The sequence below is a fragment of the Convolutriloba macropyga genome, chromosome 15 (genome assembly GCF_964194025.1).
Source record: "Convolutriloba macropyga chromosome 15, txConMacr16.3, whole genome shotgun sequence".
Taxonomy (NCBI): Eukaryota; Metazoa; Xenacoelomorpha; order Acoela; family Convolutidae; genus Convolutriloba; species Convolutriloba macropyga.
In genome coordinates this window covers 41,091,552-41,108,096 of record NC_134482.1, presented here as the reverse complement: position 1 = coordinate 41,108,096, position 16,545 = coordinate 41,091,552, and the positions used below count along the sequence as shown (strand labels likewise).

At 36.8% G+C, this 16,545-nt stretch overlaps 1 protein-coding gene across 2 annotated transcripts in view; it reads left to right on the top strand.

Annotated features, from left to right (window-relative positions):
- LOC142354010 (centrosomal protein of 135 kDa-like) overlaps positions 1-16,545 on the top strand; it is a 103,182-nt gene that overhangs the window by 62,929 nt on the left and 23,708 nt on the right. For both annotated transcript variants that reach the window (XM_075406262.1, XM_075406261.1), the window contains 8 exons: positions 1,867-2,067; positions 2,611-2,853; positions 4,080-4,211; positions 4,973-5,154; positions 7,644-7,797; positions 8,880-8,996; positions 13,300-13,524; positions 15,052-15,201. In XM_075406262.1, the coding sequence (XP_075262377.1) occupies positions 1,867-2,067; positions 2,611-2,853; positions 4,080-4,211; positions 4,973-5,154; positions 7,644-7,797; positions 8,880-8,996; positions 13,300-13,524; positions 15,052-15,201 (1,404 nt within the window). The remainder of the gene's footprint in view (positions 1-1,866; positions 2,068-2,610; positions 2,854-4,079; positions 4,212-4,972; positions 5,155-7,643; positions 7,798-8,879; positions 8,997-13,299; positions 13,525-15,051; positions 15,202-16,545) is intronic.

Genomic DNA, 16,545 nt, shown 5'->3' with positions numbered 1-16,545 from the left:
CTTTTAAATTTTGCAATATTTTAATTTATCAGTTGATTTATTTACTAACAAGGCTAGAAGACAAAGTTGCAGAGTCGAATCAAGCTAAAGCTAGTCTCACTAAACTGTGGCTAGCTACTGACAAAGCCAACCGCTCGCTGTTTGTATAAGAGCAATTCGCCCGACGTTAGTCTTATGTTTTTCTTTGTACTTAATCGCAGTTGTCGTATTTGAGCTTTGGACGTCCTCAATTATTATTTCAACTGAGTGGAATTTTCGCGTTAAATTTAGTGCATTGAAACTTATTCTTTAAGTAATTGGAGTTTATCAGAGTCATTACTCTCCTCTTTCTATTGATCTTACTGTCCTCCAATTAGAGGCTGTTTTGACCTTTTTTATCCAGAAAAACTGACCGATTTGGAAATTTTTTACACCTGAAAATTTCTTTTACACCCTTTTATCGTTTTTAATAGCCGCTAAGCGATGGCGGTTATTATTGTGGATATCGTGGTTTTTTACGACTCGAAGAGGATTTTTGAGATTCTGCAGGTTTTGTTTTAGCAGAAAGCAAGTTTGTTCATGACTTGAATTTTGACTTCTTTCTATTCGAGCTTTTACCTCCGTTCTTGATTGTTGACTTCTGTTTTCGAACATTGGACTTTAACAATAGCTTAGTTTGTAATGTATAGCAATTGACAACAGTCTGTAATTCAAGGTGAAGGGGTCAATTTGAGAAAATTTTACCTACTCCGCCCCCAACCCCCCCCCCCACGTACCTTAACCCCCCCCCCCCACGTGCTACCCCCCGCAACGTACCTACCCCCCCCCACCCCACCCAGCACACCCCCACCACCACCTACCAACCCCCCCCCCCCACCAGCACCTACCCACACCCCTGAAATGAAAAAATTTTAACGCTTTTTATGTTATATTGGTCTACTATTTTTGTTAATTCTAGTGTTTTTTTTCGATTTTCTGATTTTGTCCAAGTTAGGGTAGAGATTAGTTTGCACGACGATTCGAGTCGTTTCCGGTATTCTACCGGCTATGTTTTTTAATTCGTCGTCTCCATTGATTCTTACGACCTGACTTCTTGGAATTGACTTTTTCAATGACTTCAGTGACTTCTGCTGCTTTGCATTTAAATTTTGTGTACCTGACGTCATTTCTGCTTTTAGGTCAGTTATGTGGCTTAACTCACCCAAAAAAATGACTTCTGAACTCACTTATGGAACTTCAAATTTTATGAACATTTACTTGTTAATAGCGTGCATCTAAGTAGTGCCAAACTTATATGCCCTGATTCTTGAGTTTTAGTCTTGAGTCTTTGATTTCGAATATAATTTTCCCTTATAGGGCTTTTTCCTTATATATCGCTTGTGTCATAAAATTGACAGTCCGAATATAACCTAGAGTCTAGTGGTCTATTAAAGGACTGGTGGTCGATCTGTCTATCTGATTCCTTTAGATGTTTCAATTCATGAAAGGCCACAAGCGTCGGTCGCGGCTATTTTCCGGCAATCTGCCGGCTATGTTTTTCTTTGCTTGTTTCAATTCTGACGTCGGTCGGAGGCCAATGGCGACTATTTTCGGCAATCTGCCGGATATTTTCTTAATTTTCCGTTTGTGTTTTTATCTCAATTATCAGTTTTTATCCTTATGTACCCTCAAAAAATGAGGTACTGTTCATACCTTCAGACACATCTATGGTCAATCATTGGATTTTTTAATTTCTTGTAGTGTATTTAGGGACTTTACACTCTTGGATTGTATACCGCATGATTGTTTTTTTGGTATCATTCGTTTGCAACTAGTCGTCTGAACGAGATATATAAAGACTCTGTGTACAATGAGTTATGAAGTTTTTATTTACCATTGTTGTTTCAGCAAGTCTCGCAACTGGAGAGTGTAGTGAAATCCTTAGAGGATGAGAGAGATCACTACAAGCGAGAATTTGAGAGGATCAAATTGTCAGCCGATGTTCCGGAGAAGGACACAACTCACCTCTCTTCTACAAAGAGAACTGTGTCACCCACCAGACAGGGGGCTGCCAGTCCAACCAGGGCCAGATCGCCAATCAGGGAGAAGGTCGGTAGTTTATGCAGCTGTTTTCTACTGTACTATACCACCCACATGTTGGGTATCTATTTGGAACAATGAAATCATAAGTTTGGAACAAAATCTTACCATGTATAATCTAACAAATGTGCGCACAGGAATGACTAATTTCTTGAGAGTATCTTTTCCGAGTTTCCCGGTTGCGCATATTTATTTTAAGATCATAAGATAGTTGTTAACAAAAGACAATAACATCTTAGCAATGCTGTTAATATTTGTATCTTTAGTCTAGTACCAATATGGTCGAACATTTAGGTACAAATGTATCTGTTTCTTTTTAGGCTCCTCCGTTAAAAAACAATAAGTTGTTCTATAGAATTTGCCGAGGTGCTTTAACCAAGTTAAAGTTAATCAAGTCATATTCCAGTTCATTTTGATACTACGCTAGAAAAAAATGCAATTTATTATGAGGGAAAGCAATTAGATATCAATGTCAATAACTCACTGCGCTACAGGGACTGAGCTATAATAACTCTTTGAACTCCAGATGTCTCATCAACATTTCTTATGTAGGTCATCGTGGATTCGGAGGTTCGCCGTCTTACAAGAGAAAACAAAGAACTCCAGTGTATGCTTGACAAGTGTGAACTGCATATGAGCGAGATTAGAAGCAATGTTAAGATCCTTACACAGGAGAATGAGAAGACGAGGAGTCTCTACGAACAGGCGAATGAGGAGGTCCAGAGACTCAGACGAGAACTGATGAAGAGTCCCAAGAATGCGAAGGCGTCACAGGCTGCTCAGGCCATTCTACAGGTTGGGGGAGATTAACCTTAATCGAACCTTGGGTTTGCTTGTTAATAGCCGCACAGCGATAGCTGGGGCTATTATTGGCCTTCTCTTGGTTTTTTTACAATTCAAAGAATTTGAATTGTATTGGGGCGCTGTCTTTTTTTTGCTGTGATTTTGGTCACGCCGAAACAGGAAGTGGAGCGAAAAAGCGAGTGGCTTTGCGGCGTGAAATTTTTTCGCTCTAAATTTAAAGTAGAGTGATAAAACAGTGTTTGAACAAAAATTCGCTTTCTCTCTAGTGATTTTTTGTTCACATGCGGCAATTTCGCTTTGATTTTTACTGTTTTTTCGATTTTTTGGATCGGATTTTTTTCTAAATGGTTTCCCCAATCCATTCATAGTCCGTTCTAGGTCTAGTGTTCTGTTTAGTCAATGAAAATTCTTTGAATTGTACGTCAGGACTTGTCCTGCTATGTTTTTTTATTTCGTCGTCATGATTTTTGTTACGACCATATGACGTCACAGCCACTTTTTGTTCATTCGTTCATGCAATTTCAACTGAATTGCATGTGTGACGTCATTTTTCGCTCTTAGTGGAGAGCGAGTTTTTTTGTTCATGCGCGTGATTAAATTTTTGGTCACACTTGACTTACCTCACTCTCAAAAATGACTTCCTCTCTTTGAAATTGACTTTTATTTACTTTAATTCAAAGAGATAAGGTCAAATGGGTGTGTGTCACTCTAAATGAAGGTTATTTGAGATCAGCTAATAGAGGCAGCAATAACTTATACAGATTTTTAATCAAAATATAACAGATCAGCCTTCAATGAAAAGACTAATTTTTTTTTGGTCTGTCTTTTTTACTGTTTTTTTAGACTACCGATCTACGAATCTATTGCGGCTATTTTCTGGCAATCTGCCAGCTATTTTAAAAGAGATTTGTCCTTGGAATTTTAAGGGCTTGGTTTAGAGCATTTTTCACAGCCATATACCAAATACCGCGAAAGGTCAATATCCAAGGTCCGGATAATTGAAATGTATGACATCATATTTAACACCGTTCTGCAAAAAGAGTATTTCGGAGTTTTACCCGTGGGGTTGCGTGGATCTCGGATCTATAGGTCTGCGGAAGAAGAAACTGAAAGATACATTTTCGTCTTAATTGTATCTTTGGTTTGTGTAATGAGTTATATAGAAATTACTTGGATTGTTTTTCGGGAGTATTAACTTCAATCCACCCTTTGTTCAGAGAGTGGAGGGTGAGAGAGACGAGGCAATTGCAGACCTCCGTCGAACTTCGGCCGAGAGAGATGCCCTCCGTGACAAACTGGCTTCCGAACAGTCCACACACGTCAGCAATAAAGCTCGATTGGAGAGCGAGGTTAGTATTCTTCTCTTCGAATTTTTGCTTTATCAGCATAAAAGACTTTTTTCTGAATTTTATCTTGAATCTATGAAAAAAACGGGTTAAAAAGTTTAGCATTGTCCGACTAAGGTTGAACTGTCTATTGTGAAGTCAAGATTTTTGGACGCAATGACGTTTGTTAGTTCCTGAATTTTTGTGGTCAGACGTGAACAAAGTTGAGCTCAAAATCGGTTCTAGGTTTAGTCGTTCTTTGTGAGTTCAGTTTGAGAACTACATCAAGTTATGGTCTCGCCCAATGAATGGGGTGACCAATAGGGAACCTTATTTACGGTCCGATTTTGTGTATCAAAATTTCCTCAAATCCCTGTGCATCTGAAGCACTTAAGATCTGAACTGGAAAAGTGAAATCATGAAAAGAATACATAATCCAAACATTATTTGATCTGATCTCTGATCGTAACTTATTGGTTGCGCGCGATTAACTTGCGCAAGATTCTATTTGCTGGCCAAGACTGTGAAATTGTGAAAAACACCAGACGAACTGAAACAGTCATTACGTAAGATTTTGCAAGATTCTTGCAAATAACCTTTATCTTGCAAGATCGAGGATCTGGAGGCTCATATTACAAGAATCTTACAAGATAACAGTGTTAAACTCTTGGTGAAAAAAATTGAGTTTTTTTTAACTTGAAGCCATTCAGCGAGCAGAGAAATGATTCGGGGAAAAGTTATATTTAAGTAAATTAAATTAAATTCTTTAATTTAAATTTGTACAGGTTGAGGAGCTGATGCAGAGGCTACGTCCCACTGAAGCAGAGCGAGATGAGTTGATGAGAAGAGTTGGGAGTTTGAGGGAGATGGTCGCCTCATTGGAAGACCAGGTGAAGACACAGTCCATGAAGATCAGAGGAGTCGAAGATGAGGCACACGAGTTCAAGGGCGAGTCTCACCAGATGAGGTGCGTTTACGTTCCTTCTTTACCTGGAAACTCGAAACAAATTTATCTTTGGATCTTTTCAGTTTGTGACCCCCAGCTTAGAGTGCGCATATTTTTTTTGCACTCGAGGTGCACGTGTCCAAATTTAACATATGATTAATAGCCGCGAAGCGATAGCGGCTATTATTGGGGACATCGTGGTTTTTTTTACAATTCAAAGAATTTGAATTGTATTGGGGCGCTGTCTTTTTTATAGCTGCGAAGCTGTAAGCTGAACGAAGCTATATTGCGGTGCTCTTGGTTTTTTTTTGTTTCGTCGTCTGACGCTCTTCTTTCGTTTTACATTTGTTCACACAGCAAAGCTGAAAAAGTCAAATTTTCTGAATGACTTCTTCCTCTCACTAACGGCGTTTAGGCGCGTGACGTCATTTCTCACTCGCTTTAGCAAAAGTTTTTAAGTTATTTGCGTGATTAGATTTTGATCATACGTGACTTACCTCACTCAATAAAATGACTTTTGCACTTTAAAACTTATGTTTAGTTTGAATTTGTTTAAGGTCAAAGGAACTCATTTGTGTAGTAAAGGTCCCTATTAAGAGGCTTCTGCGGAATGAATTTTAACAAGCTTTATTAATTTATCGCTGAATGTTTTTTACCTAGTTTTTTGAGCGGCGTCGATTTTTTTTTCGAATTTAGATCTGTATCTGTTTCTATTTCTATTATATGGCACGCAGGTCTATTCTTTCGCAGCTATTCCGGCAATCTGCCGGCTATGTTTTTTTAAGATCTGTTCACACATTTTCATGATTTTTGAAGTCAAATTGGAGTGGTGATTTTGGTCACGCCGAAACAGGAAATGGAGCGAAAAAGCGAGTGGTTTTGCGGCGTGAATTTTTTTCGCTCTAATTTTAAAGTAGAGTGAGAAAACGGTGTTTGAACAAAAATTCGGTTTCTCGCTAGTGGTTTTTTGTTCACATGCGGCAATTTCACTTTGATTTTTTACTGTCTTTTTTTATTTTTTAGATCGGATTTTTTTCTGAATGGTTTTCCCAATCCATTCACAGCTCATTCTGGACCTAGTTTTTTGTTAGAATCAAAATTACATATCTCACTAGTGGTTTTTTGTTCTCCCTAGCAACATTTTGACATTGATTTTCTGTTTTTTTTTGTTTTTTTCATCTGATTTTTTTAGAAATGGTTTTCCCAGTTCACCCATTGTCCGTTCTAGGTCTAGTTGTTTGTTAAGTCAATGAAAATTCTTTGAATTGTACGTCAGGACTTGTCCTGCTATGTTTTTTTAAGATCTGTTCACACATTTTCGTGATTTTTGAAGTCAAATTGGAGTAGTGATTTTGGTCACGCCGAAACAGGAAGTGGAGCGAAAAAGCGAGTGGTTTTGCGGCGTGAATTTTTTTCGCTCTAAATTTAAAGTAGAGTGAGAAAACGGTGTTTGAACAAAATTTTGCTTTCACTTTGATTTTTACTTTTTTTAATTTTTCGGATCAGATTTTTTTCTAAATGGTTTTTCCAATCCATTCATAGTCCGTTTTAGGTCTAGTTTTTTTAGTCAATGAAAATTCTTTGAATTGTACGTCAGGACTTGTCCTGCTATGTTTTTTAATTCGTCGTCTCCATCGATGATTCTTACGACCTGACTTCTTGGAATTGACTTCTTGGAATTGACTTCAGTGACTTCTATTGCTTGGCAGTTAAAATTTATGTACGTGACGTCGTTTCGGCTTTTAGGTCAATTGCGTGACTTACCTCACTCAAAAAAATGACTTCTGAACTCACTTATGGAACTTTAATTTTTTATGAAGATTTACTGGTTTATAGTGTGCATCTAAGTAGTGCCAATTTTGTATGCCCTAATTCGTGATTATTAGTCTTGAGTTTTTGATTTCGAATATCAATTTTGAAATAGCTATTTAAGGGCTTTTTCCTTATAGAACGTATGTGTCAAAAAATTGACAGTCCGAAGCTAACCCAAAAAGTCTTGTGGTCTATTAAAGGACTGGTGGTCGATCTGTCTATCTTATTTCTTTAGGTGTTTCAATTCATGGAAGGCCACGAGCGTCTATCGCGGATATTTTCCGGCAATCTGCCGGCTATGTTTTACTGTAATGACACGTGCTCTGTAGCTGTGGATGGGGGAGGGGAGAAAACGTGCGGAGGGCACAACTGGAAAAGATCCCAACCTTCCATTTTTGAGGGGGGTGGGGGTGGTAGTTACGTTCGCCAAGTAAATGTTGTATTGACCGGAAGGCCGATATAGCTTGTGTAACATATCTAGACGCCGATATATCTTGGGTGAAACAACTTTTAAAAATAGTTTAAAGAACAGAAAACGTCCGATCTTAGTGGTGTACATGCAAGCTTTTTTCGATAGCTTTAGATACGTTCACTACTGATGAGGTTGCGAGGTTATGCGCGTGCTATTAAATATACAGGTCTGTTCTGTAGTTTTAGATAACTCAAAACTTTTTGTTAATAATAATCTTTTGTTTTAGGATGTTGGTTGAGCAGACAGAGAAGAGTCTGAACGAGACTAGGTACAGATTAGACAAGAAGGCTCAGGAACTGGGAGCTGTCGAGGATGTCAGGGCTCAACTGGAGATCGACCTGCACTCTGTGAAAACTCAGCTCAAGAAGGAGAGAGAAGAAGTGAGTAGAGACCTGATATATTCTTCGAGTCGCTTAAAGTTTACAAGCGGACCTTGTGAACAATTGCTGATGTCCTCATTACAGTAAGTCGTTATGTAAAAATTGGCATCAGCAAACTGTCAAATGCACGTTGGTGAAAACATATATATTCTCTGCGGTCTTTTATGCGTCAAATGTCTGGAACCCAGGACCACAGTATCTTCAACGCTTGGAAAGACTGCAGAGATCATGTTTAAAATGGATAACTTGCCGTTCTGTTCTGGGTGACAAAGAATACGTTGAGAGCCTAATTCGAAATCGCCTATTGCCAGTCAGTTATTTTCTAGTTCTTAACGACCTAATTCTGCTTAACAAGATTTTAATGGGCTTAACTTCGATGAATGCGTCAGACCACTGGTCAATAACTTTCGGTTGTCCAAAGACCAGATCAAGCGAAAAGATTTTTATTGAAGCGAGAAAAAAATTTAGGAAACGTTCTGAAAATAATTACTTTAATAGAGTAGCCCGATTCAATAATTCTTTGTCTCAACTTAACAGTTTTGCTAACTATTCACCACACAAAAATCCATGTCAGTTTCGAAGAGAAATGAAGAACTTTTTGGAAGGGGAGGCATTGAAAAGATTCAAATATAAATACCCTTCAGGATGGAAAGTTTTCGAGAAAATTTAATTATTGAAACTTGATTTCTCCCCTAATCTGGGGACTACCAAGCTGGTTGTAACCATGTTTGGTTGAATTCAATATTATTATTATTATTATTATTATTATTAGTGAGCGAACGCCGTTTTTTAATCTTAATACATGGGACAGAGCGTTTTAAAATAGTTTAGCTTCGTACTTTGATTTCTGCCGCCTGTGAGCAATTATCACCATATAAAAGAAATAAGAATGTTGCGTTTGTTTGTATTATAAAAGGTATTTCACCTAAAAACACTAAAATCCTGAAGGCGTCTAATTTATGGCGCAAATGATGTGCACCCACTAATCGGGGGAGGGGGGCACAAACGGAAAAGATCCGCGTTTCAATACACCTCATTTATTAATGTGAAGATGTTAGCATGTTTTTGCGTGTTGTGTGTAGGTGTCTAGACTGAAGAGTGTAGTTGCCCAAATGGACCATGACAAAGACACGCTTCAAAATGAACTGGATCTCAAAGTGGAAAAGATTGCCTCCCTCAATGTCGAAATCGATAACAAGGTATTCACTCTGAAAGAATGTGGTTGTTTAACTTTGAAGGAACGTTAACCATATCTAAACTTATTGTCAAAATTTGTGACATCGATTGTTTTTGACATTCTAAAGATAAATCCATTCTTATTAAGAGCCGCCGTCAGCCTCTCAACGGCTAATATTTAGGCGCTCTCCTTTTTTACGACTCGAAGAGAAGTATATGTGGAGCGTCTTTTTTTATTGATAATTTTTTGGAGTGTATTTAAAACCGGATGTAAAAGTCAATGCCGCACGTGAAAACTAAGTGTTTAGGTCAAACGGCTGAACGAATTGAAGAGAAGAGAAAACGATTTTCGTTCATGTCGCGTTTTTGAGAGAACGACAAAAGGTGTGAAAAAAATTTTGCTAAGAGAACGAAATATTTTGATTACGTGCTAATTTTTCGAGGCTGTTTTTTAGTTTTACTTTACATTTTTGGGTTAAGTGGTTTTTCTAAACCAAATCAGCAAGATACTACACGTTTGGGAGCATTTTTGACCATCGCAATCATGTATGAGTGTTTTGTATGTAATCTTCAGCTATTTCGCGTGACTTCGCCTCTTGAGACGCTTTTTTAGCGGGTTTTTAATTGCGGTTTTTTTCGCCTAATTTGAAGCTTTTATGAAATTTTGCCTTCTTTGATGTTTTTTGCCTTATTCTAATTGCTCTCAAACGAAGTTTGTAGCGATTATATTAGTCCTGTCGGTCTTTTTATGCGATTTTTCGTCTGAAGCATTTGACTTTTCGTCCTCAAAAACGGAATAAACAGGTAGCGGTCAGTGGGCATTAAGTGCTCTCAGAGCCTTTCAGCTCACTAGTCTTCAATCATGCGATTCACAGAATCTCTTTTGGAGTCTTATTCTTATGGTGCGAAGGGCGGTTCTTAGAGATTGATCCCCCCACTGTTGCCTCCCAACTGCTGCCACCCCTATCAGCCCCCCCCCCCCCAGTGCACCCGCCTCCCGCTGCGCTCACCTACGCCCCTTCAATTAAGCTGAAGCTAGCCTCACTAAACCGTGCCTAGCTACTGACGAAGTCAACTGCTCGCCGTTCGTTTGAGAGCAATTCGCCCGACGTTATTCGTTTATGTTTAATCGCCTAGGTGCTCATAAAACAGCAGTAGCTGATTCTTAGGATTTAATGAGAGCAGTTATTGAGAGTTGGCAATTTTTAGCAAATATCATTTAAAAAATTAACAGATTTTTTTAGATTCTCTTTTTACTTTCTTTTCGCTCGATTTTTGCTTTTTTGCTCGAAGTTTTACGAGATGTATCGTTCGTTATATTTATTCCACGATATGATAAAATATTGTTGAACTAAATGAAGTTATACCAATTAATCTATCATTTACAATCGTTTTGGAGTCGCAGATTTTTAAGAAATTTTAGAAAATTTTTCATTTGCTTTTTCCTTGATAGTTTGTTTAATCCGATTGTCCTTTCAATTTGTTTAGTAAGAGAATCTAATACATATATAAATTGGTGGTTGGCTAGTTTAAGTTATTGTTGACTTCGAGTCGATTGCGAAGTCGTCCGACTATGTTTTTTTTTCGCTTTACCTTTGGATTACGTTTTTTGTTCTACATAAGTCACGATTTCCACGCTTGACTTCTCAATTACTTCACTCGCTGTTTCAACTAAAAGGATTCATTTACGTAATGTAGTGAATACGGTCAAAGTCAAAAGAGGAAAATCAAAAGAAACGGAAGAAACATATAATGCGCGGCCATTAAGTCGTAGTACATATAATGCGCGGCCATTAAGTCGTAGTACATATAATGCGCGGCCATTAAGTCATTAGAACGATTGCTTGCTGGCATTAGTATTATACTTAACAGCGTTCTGTTGAGAAGCTTAATTAAGTGTAATTTCAGAATCTAACTGAACATGCTGAATTTGCACAAATCAAAAAAAAGTTGACAACTAGAAAAATTCTTATCCAAATTTTTATCTCTTATTTTCTTTTTAATAGCCAAATCAGCTATTCGATATTTGAGAGGCACGCAACAAAAATTCTTTGAGCTTCTAAATTGGCAAAATTTAGAAACTTTAAAATTAGTTTGCAATTTTTAGTTTTTTTGTTTTTCTATCTTTAGTGGCCAATTAACCTCTTTTAGGGCTTGTGCCTGCAATAATGTGCATTTCTAAGTGCATGAATTTTGACCTGGAAATTGAAAGTTTCAAGAGTTATAGCATTGACTATATTTTTTTAGTTTATTTGAATGTTTTGGTTATTCCAATTCTGGGACTGTTTGCCTTTTTAGCTGCCAGTGTCAATCGATGCGCTGGTCAGATGCAGTACCTCTAAGATTTTCATTCAACTCTTTGGATTGTATTTTAGGACTGGTAGACGTTTTTTTGTAAGATGTTTTAAACATTTTTCTAACTTTGATCTTTCAAAACCGGATAAACAGGTAAGGCCTAGTGGATATTAAATTTATTACAGTCCCGTTGACGGCTTTAGTAGTCCTTCAAGCAAGTGCTTAGAAGGGAGCAGCTTCTCGGAACGCCTTAATTCAAGGTCAAAAGTTCATTTTTTGGAGCTTTCGAGCCGAAAAGGGTGCAATTTTTCACGTTTTTAGGCCACTTGTTTGTTTGATTACTGTTGAATTGACAATTTTCAAAGTTGATACAGGCCTTTTTTAAGATATAATTACTTTTTATGGCCATTTCATCAGCTATATGTGTTGGTAATGCAAACTTAATCACAAGAAATGATTTCAATTTTTGATATTTTTATTTTGAAAAATTGTCATTTTTCCAGTCTCAAAACAGTTTTTAATGGCAATATAACGAATCTTAGCACGAATTTTAGCAACTTTATGAAGAAATTTTTTAATTTTGAATTTGTTCTAAAAATTGTCTCTTTCTGTGTGTTTTCAGCCTCAGTGTCCAGGAAACCTCTATGGTCTGATAATAACTTTCGGCATAGTTTTTAATTGCAATTAATTTGTTTTCAACATTAAAGTATCACGAATTTTCGCCGTATAGTTGCTGGTGGCAATGGAATGGTTTTCAAGTTTTAATATCACCAATTTTTCAATTTTTAAGTTTGAAATTTGTTTTCAAAATTTATTTTAAAAATTGCAATCGTTTTCAAAATGTTTGATATTTTTATTCGTTTTCTACGTTTATCAATCGTTACGAGACAATGAAACGTTTTTTAGGTCTTGCAGGTGGGTTGCTGAACAGATTTCGAAGAAAGAGTAGTTTTGAATTTTTTTAATATTGCAAAATTAAGAACTATTTTTTTAATTTTGCAATTTTTAATTTTTAATATTTGTCATGTTTCTCAATTTTTGCTACCTTCATTGGCCAATAAGCCTCTTTCCAGGCTTGTGTTTGGGTTAATGGGTATGTTGAATTGGATCAAATTTGGCTTTCAGGGTAATAGCTTCAAGAGTTTTTGCAATGATTGTTTTTGTTTAGTTTTATGATTATTTTAGTTTTACAACTTTCGAGATTGTCTTTTTTTGCTGGCATGGTCTTCTATTTTTGAGTTTTTCATTCAATTCTTCGGATTGTATATCAGGAATTTTCGAACTGAAATTTTTACCTTACTTCACTTTACTTTAATTCGCTTTACCTTAGTTCACTTTACCTTAGCTCACATTACATTAGTTCTGTTTTCCTTAGTTCACTTTACCTTTGTTCGCTTTACCTTAGTTCACAGCTTGTTCAATATTTTGCGTGCGTGAAATTTTTTGACTTCTCTAGGTTGGTTTGACTTTTCTCTGATTCTGCTACAAGTGTTTTCAGACAGCAGTTGTTCAGCAATTTAATTCAAAATGAACAGACTCAGTATCAAAAAACGAAATCAGAAACGGGATGAATCCATAAAGCCCTATTTTAGATGCCCGTTACTTTGTTCTTAGTTACCATCACTAATGCTTATTGGTATTGATACTATCCCCTGTGTGGTCTCACTAGGAAACAGGAGTATGTTCAGCTCCAAAATGACATCAAAATAGTTGGCACTTAAAAGTAGTTTGTGTAAAAAAATCATTTTTTCATTAGTTTTTTTTCTTTCAATCCCAATATTGGTTATGGAAATCAACGGTGGCTATTTTCCGGCGATCTGCCGGGTATGTTTAGTATTGGAATATTCGCCAGATTCTTTTTGCTTAAGACAAATAAGCAAAATGATTTTTCCGAACATCAATTTTTATACAAAAGTAGTTGTAGTTAAATTATTGATACTCCCCTCCACCTAGTATTGATACAAAGCTTTTACATATACTACTATGATTTGCAATTGTTTAAACCAAATTTTTCAACCGACCCGTTTTCAGCTCCATCAAGTGAGCTCTATGGGCGCCGAGATTGGCGAAAACGAGCAGCAGATTCTAACTTTGAATGACACAGTAGCTGCAAGGGAACGAGAGATCAAATCTCTGAGAAGACAGCTGGACGCTAAGACTTACGAGGCCGAGGAAACAAACAGACTGAAGGATTCTGCATCTATGGAAATAAAGCGACTTCAGGAAGACTTAGGGGAAATGACAAGAGAGTGCCAGGTAGGTTTTTGACTGATCAATTATTGTGATCAACTTTTGTTTAATTCAGTTGCTCCATATGTTTCTCTTGTAGTTTTTTATCGTTTGATTCACATCCCTTTGTGTGATAGAAAACCAACCTAGATATGTTTTGTTCGATCGATAGTGTATGATAGTTCGATCGAACATCTGATAGTGTATGATTCATTTTTGACGAAAAACTAGTACGGATACATACACTGTACTAGTTTTTCGTCAAAAATGAATCATACACTATCAGATGTATCTATAAGATTATCTGTTTACCTCAAAAAATGTTCGTTCAGCCAAAGGTCATTACCAGCATAGTCTTCGATTTTAAAAAATCGAGTTTAGCACACAAGTTGAAGCGGGTCTCTCCCTTATAGACTTCTAAAAAAATTACCTTCAATGTTCAAACCATCTTGTGTGACCTTTGTTTTCTTTTATCTTCTCTCTCTTTTTGTGCTTCCTTCCATTCAGAGCATGTTGGAAATGCCTCGATACAGGAAATACTGGGTTTGTATTTCATCTAAAGAATTTAATGAAGCATCTCACATTTCACCCACAAATAAACAATCGACCTGAGCATTTTCGAAATCTGACTGTTCATTTGGATATCTTTGCACAAGTTGAAATGCGTCTCTCGGCAAAATTGTGAAGTTAATTTTATAAAAACGAAACAAATTTACCTTTGTGACGAATTTCAATCGAGAAGTGATTTGATCGGGAAGTCAAAAATTAATTTTTCGAGATTACGTTTGAGATCGACGATCAAATTGGGTCGAGATAAATAAACAGCTTGTGGAAGAGAAAAAAAAACGCGAACAATTGAGAAGAAATTTTTTCATACACTCATTTAGCCGCTTAACTTGATATTGTAATTGTCCACTATATGCATGTTCGTCATATCTCGTAAGTTGTGCATCAAATCAAATGTCCCGTCAATGCATTAATAATGTACCAGCGCCCTCGCACTAAGTTGAATGAAATTATCTTAATTTTTGGGCAAATTTTAAATCTCACCGAATATCGAATGAATTCTAGTATGAAGAGAAATGAATCCCATTCCCTGTCAAATAAGACAACGCAATGAAAGGAAACTTGTCACATCTAGCCAAGATATTCAATTTCCCGAATTTGAACAAACTTTTATGCAGTGGTAAGATCTTGGTAAACTAATTATTCAGGTCCATTTTTAAGCTTCTAAGTCAAAAATTCAATCGTAAGTGTGCTTAGTTCTCCTAAAGCGTGGAGGTTTGAAACGTTGGAACAATTTGCATTATTCGCCAAATCTCGTAAAAGCGCAAAAATAGTTTAAAAATAGTGGTCATGATTTGGTCTGATACAGGCCGCTGTTGTTGCCCTAATGCTGTTATGCTGCTACTACGCAGAAACCATAATTGAGATTAGCTGGGGCGCTGGTACGTGATGTTATGAGCAATTAGGCTCTGCAAGAATCAAACTGCTTGACATAAAACATTGACACTTGCCTAGTCATATTAATTAATATAAGTGTCTTTTTTGCAGTCTATCTCGCAACAGTTGACCCGAACTGAACAAGATAGAGATGAGCTGAAGGCCAAAGTGATGGCTTTCCATAAGGAACTGCAGAGACAGGAAGATGTGATTGCAGCTCAGGAACAGGAGAAGAATCACCTTCTAAGCTCATACAGACAAGTAAGGATTATGCGAACTCCTATCTTATGGATCGGTCAGAGTTACAGACTCGGTCTTTTAGAGGTTGTATTTAGCATCTAAGGACCATCCAGGCTGCGAGGAACTTATTCGAACGTGACCCTTTGAAATGAAACTTCGAACATTTTGGACCTTTAAGGAACGTCGAGGTATCTGGACCCAGTGTCAACAGTATTATCTGGACCTGTGATCGTGATGTGGATATTTTGATTTTTCAGTTCTGAACCGTTCTGTTAAACTTCTGTGAAGAGGCTCATATGTCAATGGAGACGGGAATTGAACGTCTTACGGGGTCTTGATACGAAAAAGCATCGATTTTTTTATTAATAGCCGCACAGCGATAGTTGGGGCTATTATTGGCCTTCTCTTGGTTTTTTACAATTCAAAGAATTTGAATTGTATTGGGGCGCTGTCTTTTTTTTAAAGATCTGTTCACACATTTTCATGATTTTTGAAGTCAAATTGGAGTAGTGATTTTGGTCACGCCGAAACAGGAAATGGAGCGAAAAAGCGAGTGGTTTTGCGGCGTGAACTTTTTTCGCTCTAATTTTAAAGTAGAGTGAGAAAACGGTGTTTGAACAAAAATTCGGTTTCTCGGTAGTGGTTTTTTGTTCACATGCGGCAATTTGACTCTGATTTTTACTGTTTTTTTTGGATTTTTTGGATCGGATTGTTTTCTAGATGGTTTTCCCAATCCATTCACAGCTCATTCTAGGCCTAGTTTTTTGTTTGAATTAAATTTTCATTTCTCGCTTGTGGTTTTTTTGTTCACATGCGGCATTTTGACATTGATTTTCTGTTTTTTTCTTATTTTTTGATCTGATTTTTTAAAAATAGGTTTCTCAATTCACTCAAAGTCCATTTTAGGTCTATTTTTTCTGTTTAGTCAATGAAAATTCTTTGAATTGTACGTCAGGACTTGTCCTGCTATGTTTTTTTATTTCGTCGTCATGATTTTTGTTACGACTATTTGACGTCACAGCCACTTTTTGTTCATTCGTTCATGCAATTTCAACTGAATTGCTTGTGTGACGTCATTTTTCGCTCTTAGTTGAGCGAGTTTTTTTTTGTTCATGGGCGTGATTAAATTTTTGGTCACACTTGACTTACCTCACTCTCAAAAATGACTTCCTCAATTTGAAATTGACTTTTATTTACTTAAATTCAAAGAGATAAGGTCAAATGGGTGTGTGTCACTCTAAATGAAGGTTATTTGAGATCAGCTAATAGAGGCAGCAATAACTTATACAGATTTTCAATCAAAATATAACAGATCAGCCTTCAATGAAAAGAGGAATTATTTTGGTCTGTCTTTTTTTACTGTTT